Source organism: Ruditapes philippinarum, unplaced genomic scaffold, assembly GCF_026571515.1.
Source record: "Ruditapes philippinarum isolate M1 unplaced genomic scaffold, ASM2657151v2 ctg6767_1_1_1_1, whole genome shotgun sequence".
Lineage (NCBI taxonomy): Eukaryota > Metazoa > Mollusca > Bivalvia > Venerida > Veneridae > Ruditapes > Ruditapes philippinarum.
Window position 1 is genome coordinate 43,805 of NW_026862958.1, and position 26,112 is coordinate 69,916.

A 26,112-nucleotide genomic window follows, 5' to 3' on the forward strand; every position below is an offset into this window, starting at 1 on the left:
TTCCTTGATAATTAATGAGATACCGGTGTAATTTTTTTTAAAAATATTGAATTAAATATCCTTGAATATTTTAAAGATGCTTGAATATTGGGGATAGGAATGTTTGAAGCTTACATTTTCTGTGATAGTGAAATAAATGCTTTAATTTTTCTGGAACATTGAAATAATTGCTTGAATTTTCCTGCTTAAATAAGCTTGCATATCATAAAATTTGAAAATGTTTCAAATTTCTGTAGAATAAAAATTATAGTATAATATACTCTCCTGCGCATCGGTCGAATGTTCCACTATCGCTCACTTCTTACCTCTGCTAAAATTGTAGGTTCAGACCGATATTTCTATTTTTAGACAGGAAAATCTGATGAAAATCTGTGTCTACACTTCAGCCAAATAATAAAGCAAGATTTATAAAATTATAGGACGTGGATGAATTTTTTGGAATAAATTCATGTTTGCATAATCTTTATTATTATTTATGTCAGTCTTAAACCAGATTGTTGTGACATGGCTGTAAAATTATGAAGTATTTTATTGTCTGTAGAAGTGACGTTGACAGTCATACACTTCTAACTGTTCTATCTGCACTGACATAGAGAAATTATGTTAATTTGTATACATTTCATATTATAACGAATTGTTTAATCGAAAATTAATTATACTTTTCAAAGGTAAAGTTATGTAAGTACAAGGTTAGCTGTTGAATGGAAATGTTATATGAAATGAGTTTTTGATATGAAATGGTTCAGAGTCGAAGTTGAAAAAGTAATATGTGAAATGAGTTTTGAAGAAAGAGTGAAGACTGTAGTATTTTATTTTATTTTTGTCTATAAAAGATGACTTTATTATGGTGGTGTTTCATGCACGGCTGTTTATTGTTCAATAGTAACAATGACTTTACTGTCTCACTTAGTGTAGGTAATGTTACAAAAAACTTAGACAGACCATGAAATTTGTAAAGCAGAAAATTTTGGTGGTTATTCAGTTTTGTACTTGCATGAAGCATATATTGGGGGGGGGGGGGGGGCATTTAGATTTACCCTTGTCTGTTCTTTCTCTTTTGTGTTGCACATAACTCAAAAAGTATTTGACCTAGAGTCATGAAACTTAACAGGAATGTTGATCAGCATGTGCAGTTGTGCACCTGGGTATTTTCGTGTAGATTTATTAAGTATTTTTAGAGTTGTTGCCCTTGACTTAGTAAAAATTTGCAATTTTCAACTTGTGTCGCATGTAACTCAAAATGGATTTGACCTAGAGTCATGAAACTTTACAGGAATGTTGATCAGCATGTGTAGTTGTGCACCTGGGTATTTTCATGTGGATTTATTTAGTATTTTTATAGAGTTATTGCCCTTGACTTAATAAAATTTTGCAATTTTTAACTTGTGTCGCATGTAACTCAAAATGGATTTGACCTAGAGTCATGAAACTTTACAGGAATGTTGATCAGCATGTGTAGTTGTGCACCTGGGTATTTTCATGTGGATTTATTTAGTATTTTTATAGAGTTATTGCCCTTGACTTAATAAAATTTTGCAATTTTTAACTTGTGTCGCATGTTACTCAAAAAGGATTTGACCTAGAGTCATAAAACTTTACAGGAATTTTGATCAGCATGTGTAGTTGTGCACCTTGGGTTTCACTTGTGGAATTATCATGTGTATTTTTAGAGTTATTGCCCTTGACTTAGTAAAAACCGTTTTATTATGTTGTGTTATTAATGTTCCTTGAGTGCTTGAGTTAGAATCAACCAACTTTACAGGAATAATGATCAACATCACTGTGAAGCTATGCACCTGGGACTTTGAAGATTTTTTCCAGTTTTGTTAGAGTTATTGCCCTTGACTTACAGCAAATTTGCAATTTTCAACTTGTTCATGCATAGCTCAAAAAGTGTTTGACTTGTAGACCTGAAAGTTTACAAGAATGTTATCAGCAGGTGTACTTATGCACCTTGGGGTTTGCTTGTGGATTTATTCAGTATTTGTAAAGTTCTTGCCCTAAAATTACTTAGTAAAAGATTTTTAGTTTTCAACTTGTGGCACATGTAGTCCAAAAAATATTTGACCTAGAGTCATAAGATTGACAGAACAGTGGCGTGTGGGGACACATTTCTAGTTTAGCACTAACTTCTCTTCTTTGCTCATTGAATAAGTCTGTATCAGTGACAAATATTTATAAGTTGATCAATTTAATGAGTATAATAAATCATCATTCTACATGTACATAATTTATTGATGTCATATACGATTCAAATATGTCAATTAAATGGAGATCGAGCTACCTGACCGATGGAAAATATGTGCATAACTAAAATCACTAGCATTTCTAATTCGGACATATTTTCAAAGTTGAGCAGAAATCGTTGTACTGTAAAACTCTGAATAAATCCACCATCAAAGGAACACTTTCAGCAAACTGTCAACTTTTAGAGTCAAAAATGCAGAATTCATATAACCCTAAATATATCTACCATGAAACAAACGCCCCAAATAATAGTAAACTTTCAGAGTGAAAAATTTCATTTTGTTAGCATCTTCAGTATGTTCTTCTAAGCGTAATGTAATAAATATTTGTACCATTTGTTTAAAATAAGAAAGAAAGGTGAACGAACATTCAACAACAAAAAAAAAGAAAAAAAAGAATGTAACAGTCAGATATATATTGTACCGGGTACCAGCCAGATATATACCAGTCAATGGGTTATTATGTTCTTCTAACAGGCTGGGTAAATACGTGTAAATACATAAAATATTTTTATTACTGTAGTATACATAATTAAACAAATGTCAAAATAACATACATATGTTGTAACTTATAGTGTAGTAATTTTATATAGAATTAATTGTAGTGTTACAATATTTAAACATTCTCTTATAGTTCTTAACCCCTCTGAACATTTATGACAACAATACCGAGTGTATGCCACTTAGATTTTATTAAAAGCTAGGCAATCATTCTTTGTAAGATAATCAGTAAATTTCAATCTTGAAAATTCTGTAGGTTTACCATTGGGCAGTTCCAAAATGCACACAAGATATAAGTCTGCAAGGTTAAAATGTAAACTTGCAAATCTGACAGGGAAAAATTATATCGCAGAGTAAGTGTTTGCATGGCAAAGTCCCTTGACTAAAATTCTGTAGATTTAAATGAGATATGACAAAAATACAAATAAAAATACATTTGATATTATTATAGTGAGATGAAAATAGATTTACGTGGGTTATATTTTTCTTGAAAAAAAAAAAATAAAAATTTTTAATCCCCATGTGACTTGCATATTGAATACTCAGATTTTCAAATGTCATTTTTCTAACTCTTTGGAGTCATTTTGTTTTTCAAAAGGAAATTTAATCTGGGTTTGAAATCTGACATAGTATCTTTAAATATGATCATATCGGATTAAAGGCGCTTGCTATATTATTTTGACAATATAATATATCTCCCATAATAGGATGATAGAGTGTATTTACGCACCATATTCTTTGCCCTATTTTTCGAGGTCATAGGACATAAAGTCGGTTTGTTTTGTAAAAATTCTTTTCGGGGTCGTGATCGTTTTATCTATTAAATATTTTAATTATGTGAGAAATGAGTCATCAATACTGACTGTTCAGAATGTCATCTTGATAAAAATTAATGTAGTAATTGATAATATCATACTAAAGTTTAAAAATTCCTTAATTTAAAGGTACTTAATCATAATGTACTGATTTTAAGTTAGTAAATTAGCTCTTAAAGGTACCTTTTCACAGATCTGGTAAAATAATTTAACTTCTATTCTGATACATATTAATTTTTTTAATGGATTGAAAATAATGAAAATTTGTTTAAGGTGAGAATGTGAGACTGAGTTTACTCCTACAATATAAAAAAAAAACATCCCAAATTTTGTTGATTTAATAAGTGTTGAAATCTTTGCAAGGAGTTATTGCCCTTTGAAACATTTCCAAAATAAACATAATTGTATTGTTATAAACTCAGTATGACAGTGAATTGCTCATGAAATTTAAGAAATTTTACTCTGTTACTGGTTAGGATTTATGGAGTAAATGGTTATGAGCTATAGTAATGGGTTTACTGAGTAAATGGTTTAAAATTATAAGTATTGTGGTATAACAAGTAATTCTTAGAGATAATGGTTTATAACAATCTGGTTATATATGAGTTAGCTCTTTATGCTATGAATACTGGTTATACTTGAAAAGGATATTAAGTGATAAATCTGAGAGAACAGTACAGTACTGGTTAATGAAACTTAGAAAAAAATGTTGGAAAATGTTATTCATTTCTGTGTATCTTTAAATATTTTTCTTTCCTAGAAATTGTTATGGGGCCTGTTATAAATATTACCAGTGTCTGTTTTTGTGTTTCAGTAGAACATTTTGCATTCTGGTTTAATTTTACCTGATAAAGTTTATACATGTGTCACATCAGGACATTGTCAATGATATAGGCTCTGTAGCTGCAGTGTTAGGTTTCATGTTTTTGTCGATTATTTGATGCAGCCTGTTGCATGCTTCACATCCTGTTGAGAATTATTATGTTTCATTAAAATATGTTGTAATAATGGTGCTTTAGGTGTTCTGATGAAATTCATAGTGGCATGTATAAATACTTAGTAGTTTAGGTTTTATGGGGTTTTTTTGCTGAAATATATGGAATTTTATAATTAAAAATGACATTTCTTACAATTGTTTGGAAATTATGAGAAGTTATTATTGCCTTATTCTGGTACAAAGATTTTCTATGATTTTCATAAGGCTAATTACCCCAGACCTAAGTATTAATGAAGGGTCTCAATAAAAAAAATAGTTTTTCCGTAATTGTACATAAGTTAAATAGGTTTACAGTTATTACTTGCAGAATGACTCTGTGGTTTCATTATGTCCAGTTGTAAACTGATTAAAAAGGGAATTTTGTAACTATAAATGGATTAACTTTTAATCAGAGTGTATTTATCAGAATGAATTTGTGGTTATGTTGATAGTGATTGGACTTTTACAAGTAAAATAACCCTCTGCTGATAGGTGTTACTAAAACTTGGCTAGATAAATTGTGTTGACATTATTTATCAAGTCAACAATTTATTGTTTACAGTTGATGTATAGCATTTCAAATTGTTGCAAATTGGAAGTTTATATGATATAGATGTTTGGTGGACATTTTGGTGTTTTATTTATCTTTTTGGTGTTTTTTTGTTTCATTTGGGGAATAATTTTTCATAGGTTTGTGAAAAATTCATAAGATTGCTTGAAGGAAATTTAATTATTTTTTAGGTGAATAATGTGAATATTTTGACTTTGCCATTTAGAAGGATTAAATGCTGGAAAAGGATTTAGTTTACATTGAATATATACATGAAAGAATAAACAGGGAATATAATTTTGTTCAGAATTTTGCATGGATAAATAGTACTATTGAAAGGAAAGGTTGAATTGAAGAACAGTTTGTAAGAATCGTGTGGAGAAATTTTGACCAAAAAATTTAGTGGCAGATTATAAAAGAACGTATAGACCTACAGATTTTACAAGAATATTAGTGACCAATTCTGAAAGAAAAAAGTGTTGAAAAATAACCTTAGTATATAGTATTACTGTAATTCCAAGGAAAGCAGAATTTGAAGGATATTAAAACATTACAGTCATGTCTATAACATCAACTCCGAGACCGCCTAATCCCATGAGGTTGCAATCCCTCAGTGAACGTAATGAAAGTACACTGTTTCAGAGGCGTAGGTTGCACCCTCATGAGAATGAAAACCCACCATTGGGTGACATTCATGAGCATGGGGCTGGTCAGCCTGGGGCTCCATTACCAGGGTTCCCTATTCCAAATGGACCAAGGTTTGTATACTTTATTATTTTTGTGTTTCTTCTGGGGGTATGTACGGGGGTCAAGATGTAGTATGGGTTATGTTTTGTTAGCTTTTTCAATACTAAGCAGCTTTATATTTAACAGCAGCAAAATGATCAATTATTTCTTAAAAAAAATAAATATACAGGGGAGGTAATCCCTTAAGTTAAAATGTGGATACATTAATACTGGTTGTTTCCCTTGTTATTTTCATATTTGAAGGTTAGAAGAGTATTTCCCCCTGTATTTCAAGAAAAATTGTGCATTATTCTGTATCAAGCTGGGGGCAATTATATAATGTTTAAACATATGTAATTTATAGCTTAGATATCAGATCTAAAGTTTTTTTTCCAATGAATATATTATATTATATATGTATTTGATATAATTTTGTTTTTTTAAAAACTAAATAATATTCTAAAGAGCAATTTTATGTTACAATCACGTATTTCAGTGTAGTATATTATAGTAAAAAATGTTGATATTTGTTTACTAAATATACTGTAATTGTAAAATATACATGAACTCACTGCCCGCACAGGGCATATTTCTAAGCTTAGATTTTACACAAAGGATTAAATATTCAAAATACTCTTCACAAATCCCACCCTTAAATAGGAATTATGTACATTTATGTAACCTTAAACCGGGAATGGCATTGAACAGTGTCATAAAAATATTTGAAGAAAAAAACATAAAAAAAACAATATGTTTAAAATATGAAAGAATATTCTTTTTTGAAGCGTTATTTTCTTTATTTAATTTTTTTTATATTTTTTTTTTGCCAATTTAAGGCAGTGCGTGCAGATACTATTGTTTTATAGTTAAAACTATTAGTTTAGTTGTTAGTAATTGATCTATGTAACGCTGATTGACTCTTTTGTTTAGTTTTGTGGTTTAAAACAATAAGGCCAAAAAAATTAATAGTTTGCTTCTCTGCTCCCAGACCGTAGATAGTTGTGATTTTCTTTTCTTTATGTACTTTTAAATTATATATTTTTCATAAAATAACTATATAAAATTGTATGAAAAAAAGATTTTCTTTTTAAATGTGTAAGGCATGTAAAAAGCCTAGGGTCTGCTGTTAGGGAAAAAAACGAGAAGTGGGGACACCAGAAACAGATTTTTTTCTTTGGCCTTAGGAATACACTATATTCTTGATCCTCACAATGCACACTCCTATATATGGCCAATATTTAAGTTTTATGGATAGAACGTTGTAACTTATCTATATATAAAGGCAAGATAGGACATTTTAGAAATAGTTTTGTTGTACTAAAGAAATAAGAATTTTTTTGCTAAGAAGTGGGAGAAAATTTTACATTTTCTTTAAATTGTGTTTTATTTTATTCATGGAGTTAATGTTTGGATGTTTAAATGCACGTGATACATGGAAATCGATTTACATGAAAGGATATGCATGAAATGTGACTATTGAATATATTTTTGTTATTGAAACTGTGAAAAAATGTACGAGTGTTTGTTAAAAAATTAAACCACGAAGATTGCAGTTCGGGTACTTTAAAAGTAAAATTTGTACTCTAAAACTTGTAAACATATTTATATAAATTAAGTTCAATTTGTACTATTAAACTCATAAATATATTATAAATAAAGTTCAAATTGATAACAAACTTCAAATTCTACGCAAGTTTGCTTTTCAAGGAAATTAATTTACAGTATTGTACATATTTAAACATTAAAGGAAATATTGTGTTCAAATTGAAACTATACTAAAATTATGAGTAATGAACTGGTTTCCTTTAGAACATTGGACTATGTTTGATACTAATTGTCAGTTTCATAAAGGATAGTAAGATTGTTAATTATAATTCATAGAAATAGATTATGTTAAAAGGATTTAAAGTAGGGGTGGGCGAAGACTGCGAGTATAAATGTTTATATATAAAATTATTATGTATTAAAGGCATCAATGTTTGATTGAAATGTGCTTATAATATACATGTTTATGAGATAAAATTATATTAAAGTTTAAAAAAAAGAGAAAAAGATAGTAATTAAAAATTTTCAAATAACTTTATAATTTAATGTACATTTAGACATTAAAAATTAAAGTATTAAAAGAACATTTTTTTTACATGTAATTCTGAAAATTATAAGGGCATTATGTAGCATATGATATTGGACTATATAATAAAATATTGTTATATTAAGTTTTGTGTAGGTTCAGTTGGCATACACGCCAGAATAAAGAATATTCTTGGTTTTACAGTAGTTAATAACTAACTTCCAGCAAGTTGACTACCGTAATGTATCATAAAACTGTTGTGTACTGTGAAGTTATGACTGTATAGGTTTGTTTTTACCTGGGAATTAGCTCATCACAGAAAAATCCACATTTGGTGAGTTCCAGAGAACAGCTATTGAAAATTAAAGACCATATTCTATGTCTGAAATGATCAAGCGCTTTAAAGTTTTAATCCAAAGATAAAAAAATGTGTATGCAAGTTAAAGAAGATAGTTAAGCTTAAATTATCAATTATGAAATATTGGAAAGTTCTATATTACCAGCAGCTTGATGCTATTCAGTGTACTATATATAATTAAATGATTCCTTTAAAAGTACATTTAGTATTATCATAGACCCATGCATGTGATGCAGATCAATTATTGCAGAATCAATTTGTTCGTACTAAATGCCGTGCTTATGGAAAAACATGTTGCGTAAGTCAACTAGGGGTTTGGTGGCATGACAAGGCTTGGCTTAATTTAATACCTAATATTTTAGGGTGATCGAGAGCAATTGTCAAAGTTAAGAGTAAATAATAATCTTGATTCATTAAGAATTTACAATTTTTGAAGTCACATGTAGCTAAACCCACATATGATAAACTTAAAACAAAACTTAAACCGTAAATAAATATTACTGTATAAGGAATTAAATTCACACAGTATAGCTTTCAATTAATTATATAAGAAAATATGTGCTGTTTGAAAAAAAAAATTGTAGTAATCAAGTGATAATAGTGGTTTATTTGATTTTTTTTCTTCAAAGAACAAGAGGCGGGACTTAATATTTGCTATAGTTGATAAGAAAAATACTATACAGTGTATATTGTATGTGAATAAAGGAGAAAATTTCTGATTGTATTATTGACTTGGGAAGTAGTGAATCGTGTAATATGAATGAAAATGATAAAGTTACAAACATTGGACGAGTTTACGCAATCGGACTTATTTCAGCGACGCCGAATCAATCGCCAGGAATCTTTGCTCGCTGAACTCAATATCAGGTGAATTGTTATAAACTTTTCCTTTCTTGGTTCAGGAGTTACAGGCTCATTTAACACAGTCCACATAACATAATTATATATATCTAACTTTTGCTTTATTTAGCATTTCCAAAAAAAAAAAATTCACATTTTTACCAATATAAAATAATTTACTGTCTATGAACCAGTTGTGAGCTTCAATGTTGATGATTTTTTATCTCCTTGTTGATATTTATCACTTGGTTGAGTTAACTTGTGAATAAACATCAATGCAGTGACTTTGCACTGATACCATACTGGTCTTTTTGGCCTGGCAGGAAGGTTGAAAGTGGCTGTATAAATGACCTTGACCTAGTTTGGTCAAAGTTTCAATATTCCTACCTTAAAGATGCAGCTAGCATTATGTTTTAAGAATATAAATGTTGAAGTAAAGTAAGAATTTTTCAACATCTATGTAAATTGGGAATATAAAATGCCATTTTAAGAAAGTGAAGGCCGATGGAATATTTTGTATTGATATATTGAAAGCTGAATTATATTGGCAATATATCAAATTCAATAGCTTGTACTTAATCTGAATATGTCTTAGAAACTGTTATCATTGTATATGCAAGCATGTTTTATAAATCAGAAACACAGTATACAAAAATGCAAAATGAAGAAAAATTACTTTTTCCTTTAACATAAAGTAGAGTGATATTTTCACCAGAGATGAAGAAATGGGTTTTAAATTGTATCAATATTGTTATTAGTTAATCACTATTATATAGATTGTTAAATATTCATATCTGGATTTTTATTGACAGTCCTAATAAAGGTGTTGAACTATTTATAGGAAAGGTTATTTACGCGTGTCCTTTTCTTTTATGTTGCTGACAGTAACATGTTGTAATGTAGGTATTATATATGTATATGACAGAAACAGTGATCTCAGCAGTTTTACATGTTTTCATGGCGTGCATACACAAATGAAATGAACTTTACTAATTAAATGTCCTTTGAAAATGATTTTGAAAGTTAATATCCATTATTTTGAGTTACTAAGTGATTCATTAATTTTTGGTAAAGTAAGGTATAAATTCATTGAGTATAGATATACAAACTAATCCGACGAATTCATTGTTTTAGCTTTGAGAGAAGATTAGTTCAAAGAACTGCAGTTATTTCTGTTGATATATTGCTGTTTTTAGCTTTTTCTAATTCATTTTTAACTATGGTAGAAGGGAGTCTGTGTCGGAGTTGTTAAGGTCCTTAATTTTAAATCATTTGCCTCTTACCACTGTAGGTTTAAGCCCCACAAGATATCCAGCTAGCTTACAGAACAGCGGATGTTCTACTCAGGTTCCTGTTTGTGCCTGAAAATATATGAGGAGGGGCACCTGAGGTCATCCTCCCATATTAAACTTGAAAAGTTTGCCATATGACCTATACTGTGTGGGTGCAACATTAAACCCAACAGAAACAAAAAACAGAAAAACAAAAACTTCTGTTACTTTTTCTGTTACATATCTCTTTTTCAGCATTTGCCCATAGTAGGTAAAGACCATGAGATAGTATTTTTTAACTTGAATTTTATAAACAGGATATGCATTTTATATATTTTCAGTTCTGACATGTCAAATGGCATCGGAGTGTGTTGTCGATGTGGGGAGGGTTTCGGACAACACCAGCAAATAGTTAACTCTAATGGGGAGGTCTGGCATCCACACTGCTTTGTGTAAGTCTCAATTCTTTACTTTTCTTAGTCATATATTCATGGCAAGAAAAAAAAAATTCTGCTAGAATTTCATTGATGTATTTTGAGACAACTTTTTAATTAGCAATCAATTTTTGCTCTGGACATGAAAAGTTTTTAGTCTTCATAGAAAAAATGAAAATTGTTATTTTTTTGGATTAGTGCATATTACATTACCCATACCATGCTTAATATCTTAAATGGACATTGTTATGCCCCCAAATTATTATATTTCAAGGTCCGTCTGTCTGTCCCTCCGTCTGTCAGCACTACCGAATAGGGATAGGGGGCCATCTAACTGTAAACAGAACAAAAGAGAACAATAGAGTTCATTCTGTAACAATAAAGTAAAGGGCCATTGGCCCTCTATAAATGGCCCTCTATTAAACAAAAGAAAATAACAAAAGAAATGGCCCCTTATTCCATTTCGGCCTGATCAGTGTCCGTCTGTGCGTCCCGACTTCATTCATGTGTCCAGACTGTAACTTAGTCATACATTGAGGGATTTTGAAAATGTCTACCACATCAAGACAATGTGTTGTGTCCAAGAACCCCGTCCCTACCTTAAAGGTCAAGGTCACACTATCATTTTGAGTTTCACATTATCGCAATTAGAGTTAAAAGGTACACACATTCTTGTCTGGACTATAACTTTGTCATGCATCAAATGATTTTAAAATAACTATTAACTAGGCACAAATGTCTACCACATCAACACAATGTGTCACGGCTAAGGCTCATGTCCATCTGTCCGTACATGTGTCCCCACTTCCACAACAATCATGTCCAGACTGTAACTTTGTCATGCATTGAGGGATTTTGAAATAACTTGGCACAAATGTCTATCACATAACAACATTTTGTCACGTCCAGGAACCACGTCCCTTCTTCAAAGGTCAAGGTCACACTTATATTTTGAAGGTTCACGCTATCACAATTAGAGATTACAGGTACAATAATACAAAGAACAATTAATTCAGCAATAAGTTACTTTCATTCTCTTTTCTTTTCATAAAACCTGCATGTAAAGAAACCTTTTCGGGGGTATTTGTCACTTGGGTGACAGCTCTTGTTCATTCTGGACATAATGTTTCATCATTTTAAGGATTTTTTTTTAAAATAAGAAATGACTGAATAGCAAACAGTTCAGACCATGGTCAGTCAGCACATCGGTGCATGATCTGTACAGATCACATGGGTATTTCCGTTGCTGCAAGCAGACTTGAGTTTATAATTAACAATTTTCATGTTTTGCAAGTTATTGTAAATTTAATTTCTGAGAGGTTGCCATTGATGTTAGAGCCATCAGAATTGCAGCCACCATTTATTCCTTCATGATTGTAAAAAGCGACTTAAAATGGGATTGAAAAACTGTAGTCTATGTCATCTTCCCTGTTTCGACGCAATATGACCTAAATTCTCTTTGTGCTCCGGAAAACCAAACAAATAAATATAATTTTGTATGTATAAGTAAAGGATAAAAGACGTATATTGCTCCTATAGACCTCCACGGATAATATCCTACTTATAGTAAATGGTGTTTGCTGAAAATTCTTACCACACTTGGTGCTTGTTGAATTCTCTTGCATTAGGAATTTCATATATGGAAGCTATATTTAATTGGCTTATGAAAAAAAGACTTGATGGGTCTTCTGAGATTCATGTTCTGAGAGGCACTCACAGTCTAAAATGGTTATCATTTAAACTAGAAACCAGGCTGTATGTGCAAAAAAAAGAGCTTGAAACTCATGAAAGATATATTTATACCAAGTCAGTGATGGAAAGAAAAGCAAATAAATTAAATACACATGTATTCTTTCGTTATAATTATTTCAGGTGTGCCCAGTGCTTCCAACCTTTCCCAGAGGGAATTTTCTATGAGGTGAGTTTTTATATCAACTATCAAGCATCAATTGTTCGGTCTGTGATGTATTGAGTTACAGATGAAATAACCTAAAGAAAGATAATAACAGTCTGCTGTTCTTTTCTTGGAAATATTGAAAGTTTAATGTGTATTGCCAGAAATAGAAAACAGTAATGGTTGTCACATTTAATAGGGAACAACAACCATTGTTAAAACTCTGCGATAACATTAATGTTAAAATTCCTGTTGAGATTGTTATCTCTAAATTAATTTAATGTTTTAAACAGCATTTAGAAAATAAGATCTTGAAATGTGGGTGTCTTTAAACTTTGACTAACTTTCTTAAAATCATCTGAATGATGAGTTATATGTTATGCTTAGGTATGTAGCACATTAATATTAAGCTAGATTTCAGGTCAAAGGTCAAAAATAGTGTTTATTTGTCCTGTCAGATCCATGAATTTGTCTTTTAAGATTCCTTAACAGATTTTGGTATTGCAGTGGAATCTTCCCAGAATGGCACTCTGTAGAGCAACTACTTCTTTACAACAACCATTTCTTTTTTTTCAAAGTAAGACTTCACAATAGATTTATTCTCTCTAAGAGCAACACCTCACAGTGACAACAAAAATGGTTGTCTCTCAAAAAGTGTTGCTTTGCAGAGGTGATACTGTACCTGTTCTTTGTACATATATTTACCATTATGGATCTAAAACTGACTTTCATGTCTAGTAAATTTACAAGCGTAATATTTAATGATATATTAGAAAATCTTTTTAGTTTATACAAAATTTATTTTAGCTAGATTGTGTATGAAGCTATAATCTTATAGACACACGTTTGAATCGGTTCCTGGAACCCACCAGTACTGATTAATGAGTTGAAAGTTTCTTGCTCAAGGAAACAACAACTTCCTCCTGACACATTCTTGCGATCATTAGATTACTAGTCTGATGCATTAACCACGTGGCCATGCCGTCACGTTTTTAAAACCAAAATTTTATCAGTCCATAATTATATAACAGTGAATTTGTAATAGTCCATACAAAATTTAAGGGATTTCAATACCAAAATAAAAAACAAATGGCTACCAATAATATTAAGCCTGGTGATCCTTCATAGATGTCTGAGGCATTGGTACCGGTAGGTCATTTCTCACCACGGTTGTTCAAGAGTTGTACAAGAAAATGTAACGGTGACATCCATTGACAGATAAGCCAGGGATGTATAGTTGAGAGGTGGGTGCTGTTTAGGGCAAGTTTTCTTGTGTTGATATATGGTGTATTTGTAATTTCAGTTTGAAGGCAGGAAGTACTGTGAACATGACTTCCATGTATTGTTTGCTCCATGCTGTGGGAAATGTGGTAAGTACCTTGCTAACTATGGAAGCCGAAATAAAACGCATTTATGAAATGATTTGAAACTGTCAGTTGTAAATATTAAGGATTTTTGTGAATAGAGAGAGCTATTATACTCACCCAGGTGCCGGCATCACACTTTAGTTAAGTTTTTGTGTGCTAGTTGGTATCTCCAAAACTGCTATAAGTAATGGGTTGAAACTTTAAACACTTGTTCTCTATGATTATCTTGTATGAGGGACACAGGTCCTATTACTCTGAGTTACCTTTTTACTAAGTCATGCTCCTTTTTATTACTGTCGAGCGCTGGGAATAGTGGAGTGTGTTGTCTTAGGGGCAGCTTTTGTGATACCAAAATGTTGAATACCAAAATGTTGAAATTAAGTCATGGTACCAAAATATTGAAATTAAGTTGCCAACAGAACTGGACAGACAAATTGGCCTAACTCTATACTGATATTTTATGTAAGTAGGTGAGTTGTAGCTGCCAGTGTATAAAGAGTATTCCAAAATTTGATACTGTATTACATAATAATTCAAGCTTTATGAACCTTTAACCTGCTGACTTTGTATAATGGTATGGCCCTGCTTTGAAAGTGGAACAGTCCATTTAAAGTTGAAGAGGTTACATTATCAAAATACAAAGATGTAGCCACCCACAATATAGTGCCTGGTCAGACAAAGGTGCAAGCTGTTCTGGCTTTATCCTGGTGACAAAGTCTAATTGCTTTCAGTTCCAGCAGAATCTAAATAGTTGTTTGAGTTTGTTATTAGAAAATATGTATAAACTTTTATATTGAAAAATGACTAAAATATAATTATTCTTTATGATGATATAACTAGAAGATAAACTATGGGCTTTGTTGTATATTATAGGAGAATTCATCGTTGGCAGAGTGATTAAGGCTCTGAATAACAGCTGGCATCCCGATTGTTTCCGGTGCCAGATTTGTGCCGGACCTCTCGCTGATTCTGGTTTTGTTAAAAATGCAGGAAGGTAAGTATTGTTTAGTCTTAAGATTTTCATTAAAAATGCTACAGAAACCAAACAAATATGAAATTATAAGAATTTTATACAACAGTCCATGATTTAGATAAAATATCTTATGATATATAATATAACACAAAAAATTTGTTTGAAAAAATTTCTACACAGTCACTTTTTTAATGAAAATAACAACATTTTCTGATTACACACAGAGAAGATATGTAATTTATCAAACTCTATACACTTATAAGGGAACACAGTATAAATATGTAGAAAAAGACCAAATTAACTTGACAAAGGGAATCTAGCTTCCCAAACATAGTTTGTGAATTCTCTTATTCAAATAATCCTTGATTTCAGTAAATTTTCTGGACAAGAAAAATCATCTTAACAATAAGCTAACTTTTACCCCAATTATTTATGTAATGGTATTGTCCTGCTTTCAATTTGAAACTTTCTATTTAAATTAAATTTTATTTATCAGCAAGGGAAAAGAGCCATCAGACTTTACAAAAGGAAACCCGGCCCCCCTTACTTGGTTGCCCAAAGGGCTGGGTCACCAAAGAGTTGGGGTTTATGGGATGAACAACACTCTTGTACTTTACTTTCTTTTATTTTCCATTTCTTAGACCTTTTTATTTTTTTACATTTAATTTTTTTTCAGAGCTCTATGTCGTGAGTGCAATGCTCGTGAGAAGGCACGTGGACTGGGAAAGTATGTGTGCCATAAATGCCATTCTATAATTGAGGAAGGACATATAAAATACAAGGGGGAGGCCTTCCATCCTTACCACTTTAACTGTAATCTTGCAGGTAATCATGGGTGGGAAAAAAATGTTAAGGGATTTTTTTTGGTTAAATTATTGATTAAATTAAAATTGTTATGATAAATTATATTGTTTCTTTTCTGTGACACACCCTGTGTTGAGTTTCAGGGTTTATCTTGGAAAAAAAATTTTAAAACATTTTTTTTATGCTTGTAAAAAACCATTTTTTCCACAGAAACCTGTTGTAATTCAAATAGAAACATAAGAAAATTTAAATATTTTTTTATAAAAAAAGACTTTATAGGAAAAAAGAGAATACTTGCTAGATAAAAGGTCATGGTTTTTTTTTGAGGTGTTATACTCTTAAACTTTCATAAAAGGCAAAAAACTAAATTTCCAATACCAATATTCGCAAAATTTTTTTACAGACTCAAACCAAAATCCTTGATCAGCAACTTGCATGTATGCTTTGTCAGCTTTGTTCTTCAGACTAGTCATTGTCACCATTGGTATTCAAAGTTAAAAAACAAATTCTTTAACTCTGAACATTATATTCATGTCATTAAGTGAACTGTAAAAGGCCACAAAAACTTGAAAATTGTTACAGTAACTGTTGTAATTGATGCCTTATTTGTTTGTTTACAGTATTGAGCTGAATGCTGATGCAAGGGAAGTGAATGGTGAGCTGTACTGCCTTAGATGCCATGATAAAATGGGAATACCAATCTGTGGTGCTTGCAGGTAACTGGCAAAACATCATTTCACAGGATTATGTGTATTAAAGGGACTCCACTGAGGTTTTTTGACATAACTGGACTAGAATTTTTTTTTGAGATTAATGTACCATTTGGTTTAGGTGTTGACCAATAATTTTTATGCAAAATTTTAGATCATTTGCTCACTCCGTTTTGCCAGAATAATTATTTTAATTGTGAAAAATGATCCAAGGTTGATAAGCATTACAAATGCTTTCTACTTAAATCCGTCTAAGAATTCCACAAAAGCATGATTTAAATTTACAATTTATTCAGATTATATTTCTTAAGCTTATTGTTATAAGTGCCCCAGCTGATATGTTAGAAATTCAATGTTTTTAATGTTTTGGAGCTGAGTGGAGTTTCTTTAATTGTTTTATCAATCTAGTGTATGTCATTGCTATAAGTTCTAATCTTTAAAGGAAGATACAGGCAATATTTTAATTTCTTTGTTTTTATTTTTTTATTCATTATTCTGTAAATGTCCTCAAAATGAATACACTAGGCAGTCACAGGAACAAAACTTTTCTCCATATAAAGAATAAAGTGGTGGTTTCCTAACTTGACCCACGTGGGTCAGGTTAGAGCGTTAAAATTTCACAATGGTTGTCACAGTGAGCTCTGGAAACGTTCAAGAACATGTCAAATGAATGACTTTCACTTGTATTGATCATACAATATCAACAATTTCTGTTATTGTAACTCCCAAAGTTTGTTCAAGTCACATAACTTGTTTTAAAACTACTCGGTAATTCTGTCGGCGTTTAGATTTCATTCAAAACATATAAATATATTTACGCTTCAAACCCAAAATATATAGAATTTATACAGAAATTCATGCTGGGACTTTGAAAAAATGTCATTTAAGTGTGATTTGAATACATGAAATCATTTTAATATTTTTGTCAATAATTTTCCCCGAGTATCCCTTAACCGTTAGACCTTTCAATTTGTCTGAGATATTGCAAGGAGTTACACCTGAGTACAGACACAATCAAACCGAGTCTGCAATTTTCATGTAATTATGTTGTGATTTATGCTTCCAAGGGATCACCCTTCCTACAGATTTTTATTCTTCAACAAGTAATGTTTTAAAGTTGCCATAGAATCTTTACAGTGTTGGTCTAACTTAAAACTCAAATATAACAAAGTTCAACATCCTTACTTTTGTTTTGATTACATTTCACTCAACATACATGTGTATTATTATACCTTGGAAATAGATATCAATTTTGAGTGCATTGTTGTAGATTAGTTCAAATGCACAGGAATTTAATCATGTAGGCAGATAGGCCTGAGTGGTTAATTACAAAGCATTTGAATGATGAGCTGTGCATTATTATACTATAGTGTAAGAAAAAGTAACATATATTTCCATTCTAACATGCTAATAAAATAGAAAATGGATAAAATATGTTGAGGTCATATGATGTGTACACGTTTTTTTATGCAATGAATATATCATGATTGTAATAATGCATTTGATTTCCCTATCTGATTTTTAAGGGAATAGTGTGAAGTGTATTAGAATAAATAATAAATATCATTATGTATATTTTCAGACGTCCCATTGAGGAGAGAGTTGTACATGCACTGGGTAAGGCCTGGCATGTGGAACATTTTGTTTGTGCCAAGTGTGAGAAGCCATTCTTTGGTACCCGGCATTATGAGAAGAAGGGACTGGCCTATTGTGAGATTCACTACACCATCAGCTGTTTGGAAACATTTGTTTCACTTGTAACAGTGTTATCTCCGGTGATGGTAAGTACATCATTCATGTTAAAGGAACTCCACTGAAGTCCAAAATGTAAAAGTTTTTGATAACTAAACGAAAATTAGTAAATATCAAGTAAGCTTTGAAATTTGAAAAATATGCAAAGAATAACAAAGAAATATCCTCGGAATTAAATTGGAAAATCAATTTTGTGTACAATTCTTAGCAGTTTTGAGTAAAATGTGTTACAATTATTTCATTTTTGGGTCCTTTTGCAAGATAAAAGTGATACTCTGGAAAAGCGGAGAATGAGCTGAAAATGTGCTCACAAAAACTGGTCAAGACCTACATCAGTTGGTACAAAAATCTCTGAAATATATTTTCAGTCCTATCATGTAAAAAGTCCCTTTAAAAGCACATTTTGATACAGAAATCCATGAGTTTTTTTAATTCTTAAGAAATGTCAAACATGTGTTAAATAAGTAATAGAAAGAGCATGGAAACACGAGGCTATCTGATTTGTACGAGGGGGCGTAGCCCCCGAGTATTAATCAGATTGCCGAGTGTTTTGATGTTCTTTCTCTTTTGTATCATAGTCAAAAATAAAAACACGTTCCCAGTTGTCACAATATGAAACCGCGGGAAAAAGTAACCAATGAACGAGCATCTGAATATGATATTTCTGTCGCTTTCTCTTTCCCTTCCGTCACAATAAGTAAACCCCAGCAAAAATGAGCCAATCAACGGGCATGCTCTGGAGTGCGGGTAACTAATACCTGCACTCCAGTTAACGCACTGTGCGTGTATATGTATACCATTTAACTCTGACACATTTTCAACAGAAAGGTCCCCAAACTATGATACAATAGATATTGTTTAAGAGCATGTTAGATGATTAAGAACTGAATAAAGTAGCGCTGAACATGCAAACGTGTCATAAAGGTAGCAAAATGTAAACAAAGTAGTATTTTGACTTCCATATAAGAAACTAATTCACTGTAATTATACTTATTGCCAACATTGCAAAGAAGCAAAAGATCATGTATAAGTATATATAAAATAAGTATTTCTTTGGAAAGTGAAAAAAAATACTAAAAAGTAAAAAGTTCATGAGACATAAAAATCATTTCTGGGGTATAACTGGCCTTTAGTGGTCTTGCTCTTCTTTGAGTACCTCTTGCTTTATAAAGATTTGTGCAAATTTTCATGTGTTTGTAAGACAGAAATTGACTTGATTTACTTTTTTGTTTGTTTCAGTGTTCCATGCATTTAACAAGGCTTGGCATGTCAACCATTTTGCTTGTTCTATATGTGATAGAAAAATGAGTCAAAAGTAAGTAAAATATGTATGATGTTTCCAGCAGGAGTTTGATTTATTCATGTTTTTGATTTGATAATTAATATGGGAAAAAATGATGGTTTTAATTTTGACTAAACTTGTTCTCGTATTAAGGATTATTCTACTTAAATGAGAATTCAGGTAAATTGTTCAAGATAAATGTCATGGCATCAAACATATTAACAAGAAGGAAACCACCTTTTCATGTTCTAGTGAGAGATGGATTAAATTAACTTGTGGAAGAGCAGTGGTTGTTCTCATACTATTGTTTGTTTGTGTCTGATTTAACCCTTTCACTGCCATAGGGAAGGCTTTAGCCGTTTCTATAATAATAATAGTGATAATAATAAATTAATAATAATAGCAGCGAAAGGGTTAATGAAGATGTACCTGTAGTTTGGGGTTTTATTTTTACCAGTCAGGACATGACTGAGTCATGTTACATTTAACAGTGTTAGTGTGTCTTGAAATTCAATCCAAAATTTTGAAATTTAGCTTTATATATGTTTTAAAGTAATTTCTAGAAATGGCTTATAAATATGTTTTACTATTGATATAATTACTTTTTTTGTAAATTTGAGCCATTAAGTATTTTGTAATACTGTTTATGTGAAGAAATTATTTTTATCTTCTTTTTTTAAAAAAAAACAATTACCGTATTCATAAAATATCTGCTGATAATTCTACATTAAACACTGTTATTTATTTTCTTGCAGAACGAAATTTTTCGAGTTTGATCTGAAACCAGTATGCAAGTTTTGTTACGACAAGTTCCCGGGGGAATTAAAGAAACGTCTGAAGAAAGCGTATGATGAGCAAACTAAGAAATAAACCAGAATTCATAATCGTTACAAAAAATGTTCATTGTTTAAATAATATTGTTGTATTTTTGCATGCCTTAATAGAAAAATGTTAATGTTACAATTATTGTTATTTAAACTAGCTATATATTCAATTTCTGCTTCAAACTTTGACGTATTTATTATATATTATACATGTTATACATGCATGAATGTATAGCCTTTAATACATGTTGTAGATCTGTTCTAGGGGCATTTGTAATCAAGTGGTATGGGTCACTGTTTTCAAATCAATTTCTCCTTGTCATAACAGTGTTTCTACTTCCGGTGCAAGTTAGTACCTGAAAAGCTAAAAATTTGCCATGTGCCTTTGAAATGTTGTTATAACTTTCAACATTACAAACAGATCTGCGCATCAATAGATATATTATTATTATTATCATCATTATGTAATGTCATTCAAAATGTTTGGGGGTTTTTTTTCTGTGAAATTTAGAATTTTAGAAATTTTTAGAAATGATAATGAAAGTATTTTAGCCTTCAAGATAATGTGACCCTTGACCTTTAGGTAAATACCACCTATAGTCCAGTAAATTCCATTTAGATTTTTCCCTTAGAATATTTAGGTAACTTTGGTTATAAAACATAAATTTTGGTCTCTCACAAATCTCATGATTTTCATTGGTCAGTGTATGTTCTATGTTAGTTTCTGACCAATCAGATACCTGGAATTAGAAATTGTTTTATAATCTACTACCCAGGCTTCTTCAGAGAAGTTTGATTTTATTTAAAACTCAGTACTGGGACAATAGTTATCTTCTGTCCCAGCTCAGTAGTAAAAATTAACAGTTTTATATAAAACTCATCAATTTGTAAATAATCATTATTAACTACACACTACAAGTGCAATATTCACCTGCTAACAAAACAAAAATCATGATTTATTGCCAAATTAAATCACAAAGACATGAATGTCATAGTTATAGTATAAGCATTATGAAATTGAATAATATTTGTTTAAAAGTGTAAACAGTTGCAGTACAATCACAATGGATTTGTAAGAAAAAATAACTGCATGACTAATTGATTAAAATAATTTTGATTTTTTTTTCAATTTTGTTTATTTTGCTTTTTTATGTAAATAAACATAGTCATATTATATAGACCGAAATGATACTAATTTATGTAATCGCAGTATTTTGTATTCCTTAAAATTTACATAATTATGAAAATAAAAGGTCAAATATGCTTTTTTATGTCAATTCTTGTATACAATTAATATATATTACTTACCACTGCCATTAAGTTTAATGTATATTTTTAGTTTGTAAAGCATTTATTTATACATAATGTTATGAAAAATGTAGTTTGAAAGTATTTCTGTGAGCAAATGATTTACCCTGGAAAATAGAATTTTTGATAATCTTAGGAAAACAATGTACATGTATAATATTTCAGATTGGCAAATGATTTTGTCACAGAAAAAGATACCTTTAATTAAAAAAAGAAGATTATTTTTATTGTTTGTTTAGAATCAAAATGATTTTCTTATGAAAATGATCTTATAAAAAAATGATTATCATATTAAAATATTGTTACAACCAAATTATTTTTTCTTCTTATGGATATATTTGACATATTTGGTCATATCTTTGGACTGGCTTATCTTGATAACTAACCAGATATTATCATTTTCATTTGTAAGTGACCAACTACTTATCCCTGATAATTTCTGAATCAGTATGTAGGGACAAATGATTGGTAGATGAGATGTCCGAGATCAATTGTCACAGAAGAATCTGTATGAAAATTGTAGAAAATTTAAGTTGTACGCAAATGATTATTATACTAGTAGAAAAATATTCTTGTATGCAAATATATTTCTTACTAAAATAGTTTTACAAGCACACACTTATGGTACAAAAATTGTACTAAGAGTAAATTGCTTTGGTACAAAGGTACATGTATTCTTATAAGCGAATGGTAAATATGGTAAAATATTCATGATGAAATCTATGCTTAATGAGTGTCCATCAGTCCTTTCTTTTTGCACTGTCGAGTATGGACCCTGTACATGTCACCAGTCATGTCCTTTAAAGGGTTAAATTTGAAACACAAAATGGCGATAATTAACCTCTATGCAATGAGCCATAATATAAGTATAATTATAAGTATAATATAAGTAAAATAGAATAAGCCAAAAAGATATGAATAGATCGAAAATATTCATATTTATAAAGAATAGAAACATATTCCCATTAGCTCGACTATAAAAAAAAATGATTATCATTTAAAGTTAGTTAACTCTGTAAGGAATATTAAGATATAGAAAAGACTATGTAGATATATTTATTTTGTTATGATTACTACAGGCTAGTTCTTGTATTATAGATAATATAGCATCTATTGTGCTGAATGTATCTCAGTTATTTGTAAACAATTATTGTATATATGATGGAATTAAATTACAAGATGAACTACATGTGTTTGTTTTATCAAATAATACTGCATGTTTGTAACACCGCTTTGTATTGGATAATTATGAGTCTGAAGTTTATATAAACTTTTTAATACTGCATGTTTGGAACACCACTTTTCATTGGATAATCATGACGTTTATATTATTAGTTATAAAGATTGTTGACAGGTTATATGGCCCTATATAGATGGCTTTTTGTAAATATAACCCGAGCCGCTAGGCGAGGGCTATCTTGCAAATAGCCGATTATATACAGCCATATAACCTTTCAGCAATCTTTATGACGAATTTATAATACAGCAAGCATCATTTTTAGAGAGAAAAAAGTAAGATTTATTTATGAATCGACAACAGCCGTGTATATAGAATTATATAAACGTCACGATTATCCAATGAAAAGCGACGTTACAAACGTGCAGTATTATAAAGTTTTATGTACACAGCTACTGTCAATTTATTAAGAAATCTCTTTTTTTTATATGCCCTTTTGAAAAATGGGTCATTTTATAGTTTCTCCCATGGTGGGCGACGCGTCCAATTTTTGTCTGAAGCATACCCCCTACACATTTGGAGGAATTGTAATGAAACTTCATAGAAATGTTCACCACTATGAGAAACCCAAACTCCTCACAGTGATTACCTCCCTTGGCAGAATTGTAATCACTGCCTTCAAAGACGTCACATGATGATGAAAGTCGCATGATGTAACGTCGAAATTCAAATGTAAATATCGACCGTTACAAAGAAAATCTAACGTTATTTTTCTCTTTCTGTTTTATTTTTAACTTTTAGTGCCTACGTTCGATATAATTTATCAAAAAATTATCGAAAGTATACAAAATAACGAAAAATAAATTCAAAAGCTAAAAAATATAAAATATCAAAATATCGTCTCGGTAGAAAATAATCTCATAATTTTTTAAATTATTTCTAAATATTCATATTATTTATTTATTTATTCATAAACATTGTTAAATAAATGAGAGAAAACTTATCTGATAGATCTATAAAAGCAGTAGATAAAACAATTTTTGAAAAATATAGTATATCAGAAATTCTGATATATTGGGACCTTGGTGGCAGAGATCTACGCCGAAGAATTAAGGGGAGATCACTGTGTGGAGATTGTGAGAAACCATGTTGCACGCATGAACCAGGTTTCTAGGTCATGGTCACAGAGGTCATTGAAAAAAACACTTGTTCGGAGAAAAACTTCTGCATGCATAGAGGGATTTCAATATAACTTGGCACAAATGTTCACCATTGTGAGCCAGAGTGTCGCTGCAAAAGTAAGGTTCCTGCGGCCAAGGTCAAGGTCACATATAGGGGTCAAAATTCAAATAAAAATATTAAAATGTGTATCCGGACCATAAAGCAATCATTTATTAAAGGATTGAAACACAAATGGTCACTATCATGACTACGGATGTGAAATTAATATATGCAAGGTCAAGATCACTAAAGATGATAAAATATAGAGATTTTGTCCATAGCATATCTCGTACACATATGGAGGATTTCTTTTTAAACTTCATAGAAATGTTCACAACTGTGAGAAGCAGAATCATGTGCATGAACCAGGTCACTAGGTTAAAGATTAAGGTCACATGTATAGTTAATTGAAAAATGTAATTTTCTTTGTTTGAGAGTAGCGAATAAGAAGAAAATTAATTTCCCTGAATGTATTGAGGACCGCTAGGTGTCGATATTCGTATAATTTTGCACGTGCAAAATTATCGATTCAATAGTCATTCAGCTTTGGACAGTCAGACTGACCCGTACACTTATTTCAAATTTTTCAAGGTTTTCATATATTGTGGACCAACATTATGTATAAATGATATTTTCAAGTTTTTCATATAGATGTGACGTAATCTTATAAAGTAATATTGCTGGTATTTCATTTAAGTATATTTATCAGAAATAATGATATTATAAATGATTATGTGTTTTGTAAAATTGTTAAACACATAATAGTCAAGTTTTACTGTATTATTATACAATAATAATAATGTATGTCATATTATAAGTGTTCATCTGACTGTCTAGACGCTTACTCAAATACAGAATTTGTATTGCAACTAGTTGTTGTTTTATATTAAAACAGTTTTAGGTATAGTCATACTCTTATGTAAGGGAAGGAATGGTATAAAAAAAATGCTTGTTCGGAGCCGAACTTTTACATTCATCGGGTTTTTTTTATGTAACTTGGCACAAATGTCCACCATTTTGAGGCTTATTGCGCACATAATCCAGGTTCATGCTACCATAGAGAGGTCAAAGTTTGTGTACGAACCATTTAGTCATCATTTACTGATGGATTGTAACACAAATGATAACTATCATGACTTTGTAAGTTCAAGTTGATATTTACAAGGTCAAGGTTACTGAAGATGATAAAAAATCCAGATATTTTCCGGAAAATGCCCAGAGCATATCTCCTATATGCATATCTATAATGCCCACATCTCTGTCAAAAGCTTTTGTGACGGGCGTATTTTGCGACAATGTTGCCCTTGTTTCTCTTAAAAATATTCCTGACAGGTTATATGGCCGTATATATAAAACAGTTGTTTTTGATATAACCGTTTATATAGGGCCATATAACCTGTCATCTTTATAGCTAATAACAAACACGACTGCTGTCAATTTATTAAGTAGTTTAATTTTTCCACAAGTTAAGGAAGTTTTTTCTGTATAAAGGCTCATGGCATGTTATGTGGCCATATATTAACGGTTGTTTGAAATAAAACCCGTGCCAAGTGGCTCGGGTTATACATATGCAAACAACCATATAATTATATAGGGCCATATAACCTTCAAAAATCTTTATACCTAATTATATAAATAGTTGTTTGAAATCTAACCTGAGCAGACACAAACAACCGTTTATATAGGGTCATATAACCAGTCAAAAAATCTTAATAGCTAATAAAATAACAAAATTTTGTATAACAATGTAAATATTGCTTGCATTGGAAAGATTTAACATGATTCTAGGCTGACTACAAACATTATTTCAAAATATGTATGAATTATTTACGATACATTACTTGTCATATAATACAGTAAATGATGCTTTATCAATGAACACTTTTGCATCATACACAAAAAGCGTTTTACCCAGATAATACTTTTAGGTGCATAGCATCATATTTGTGTTTCAACGTTGGCATTAATTTTTATTAAGTAGACAGAGTTACACAATGATCTTACAATTAATG

At 30.7% G+C, this 26,112-nt stretch overlaps 1 protein-coding gene across 1 annotated transcript; it reads left to right on the forward strand.

Moving 5' to 3' along the window:
- The first annotated feature begins 5,338 nt into the window (after nucleotides 1-5,338).
- LOC132720783 (LIM and senescent cell antigen-like-containing domain protein 1) lies at nucleotides 5,339-22,886 on the forward strand. Its single transcript, XM_060704990.1, is given in 11 exon segments — nucleotides 5,339-5,846; nucleotides 10,696-10,806; nucleotides 12,661-12,706; nucleotides 13,986-14,052; nucleotides 14,923-15,043; nucleotides 15,699-15,857; nucleotides 16,447-16,542; nucleotides 18,119-18,260; nucleotides 18,263-18,317; nucleotides 19,528-19,603; nucleotides 20,326-22,886. Coding segments are annotated over 11 exon segments (1,188 nt in total). The 5' UTR covers nucleotides 5,339-5,646; the 3' UTR covers nucleotides 20,441-22,886.
- The last annotated feature ends 3,226 nt before the right edge of the window (nucleotides 22,887-26,112 follow it).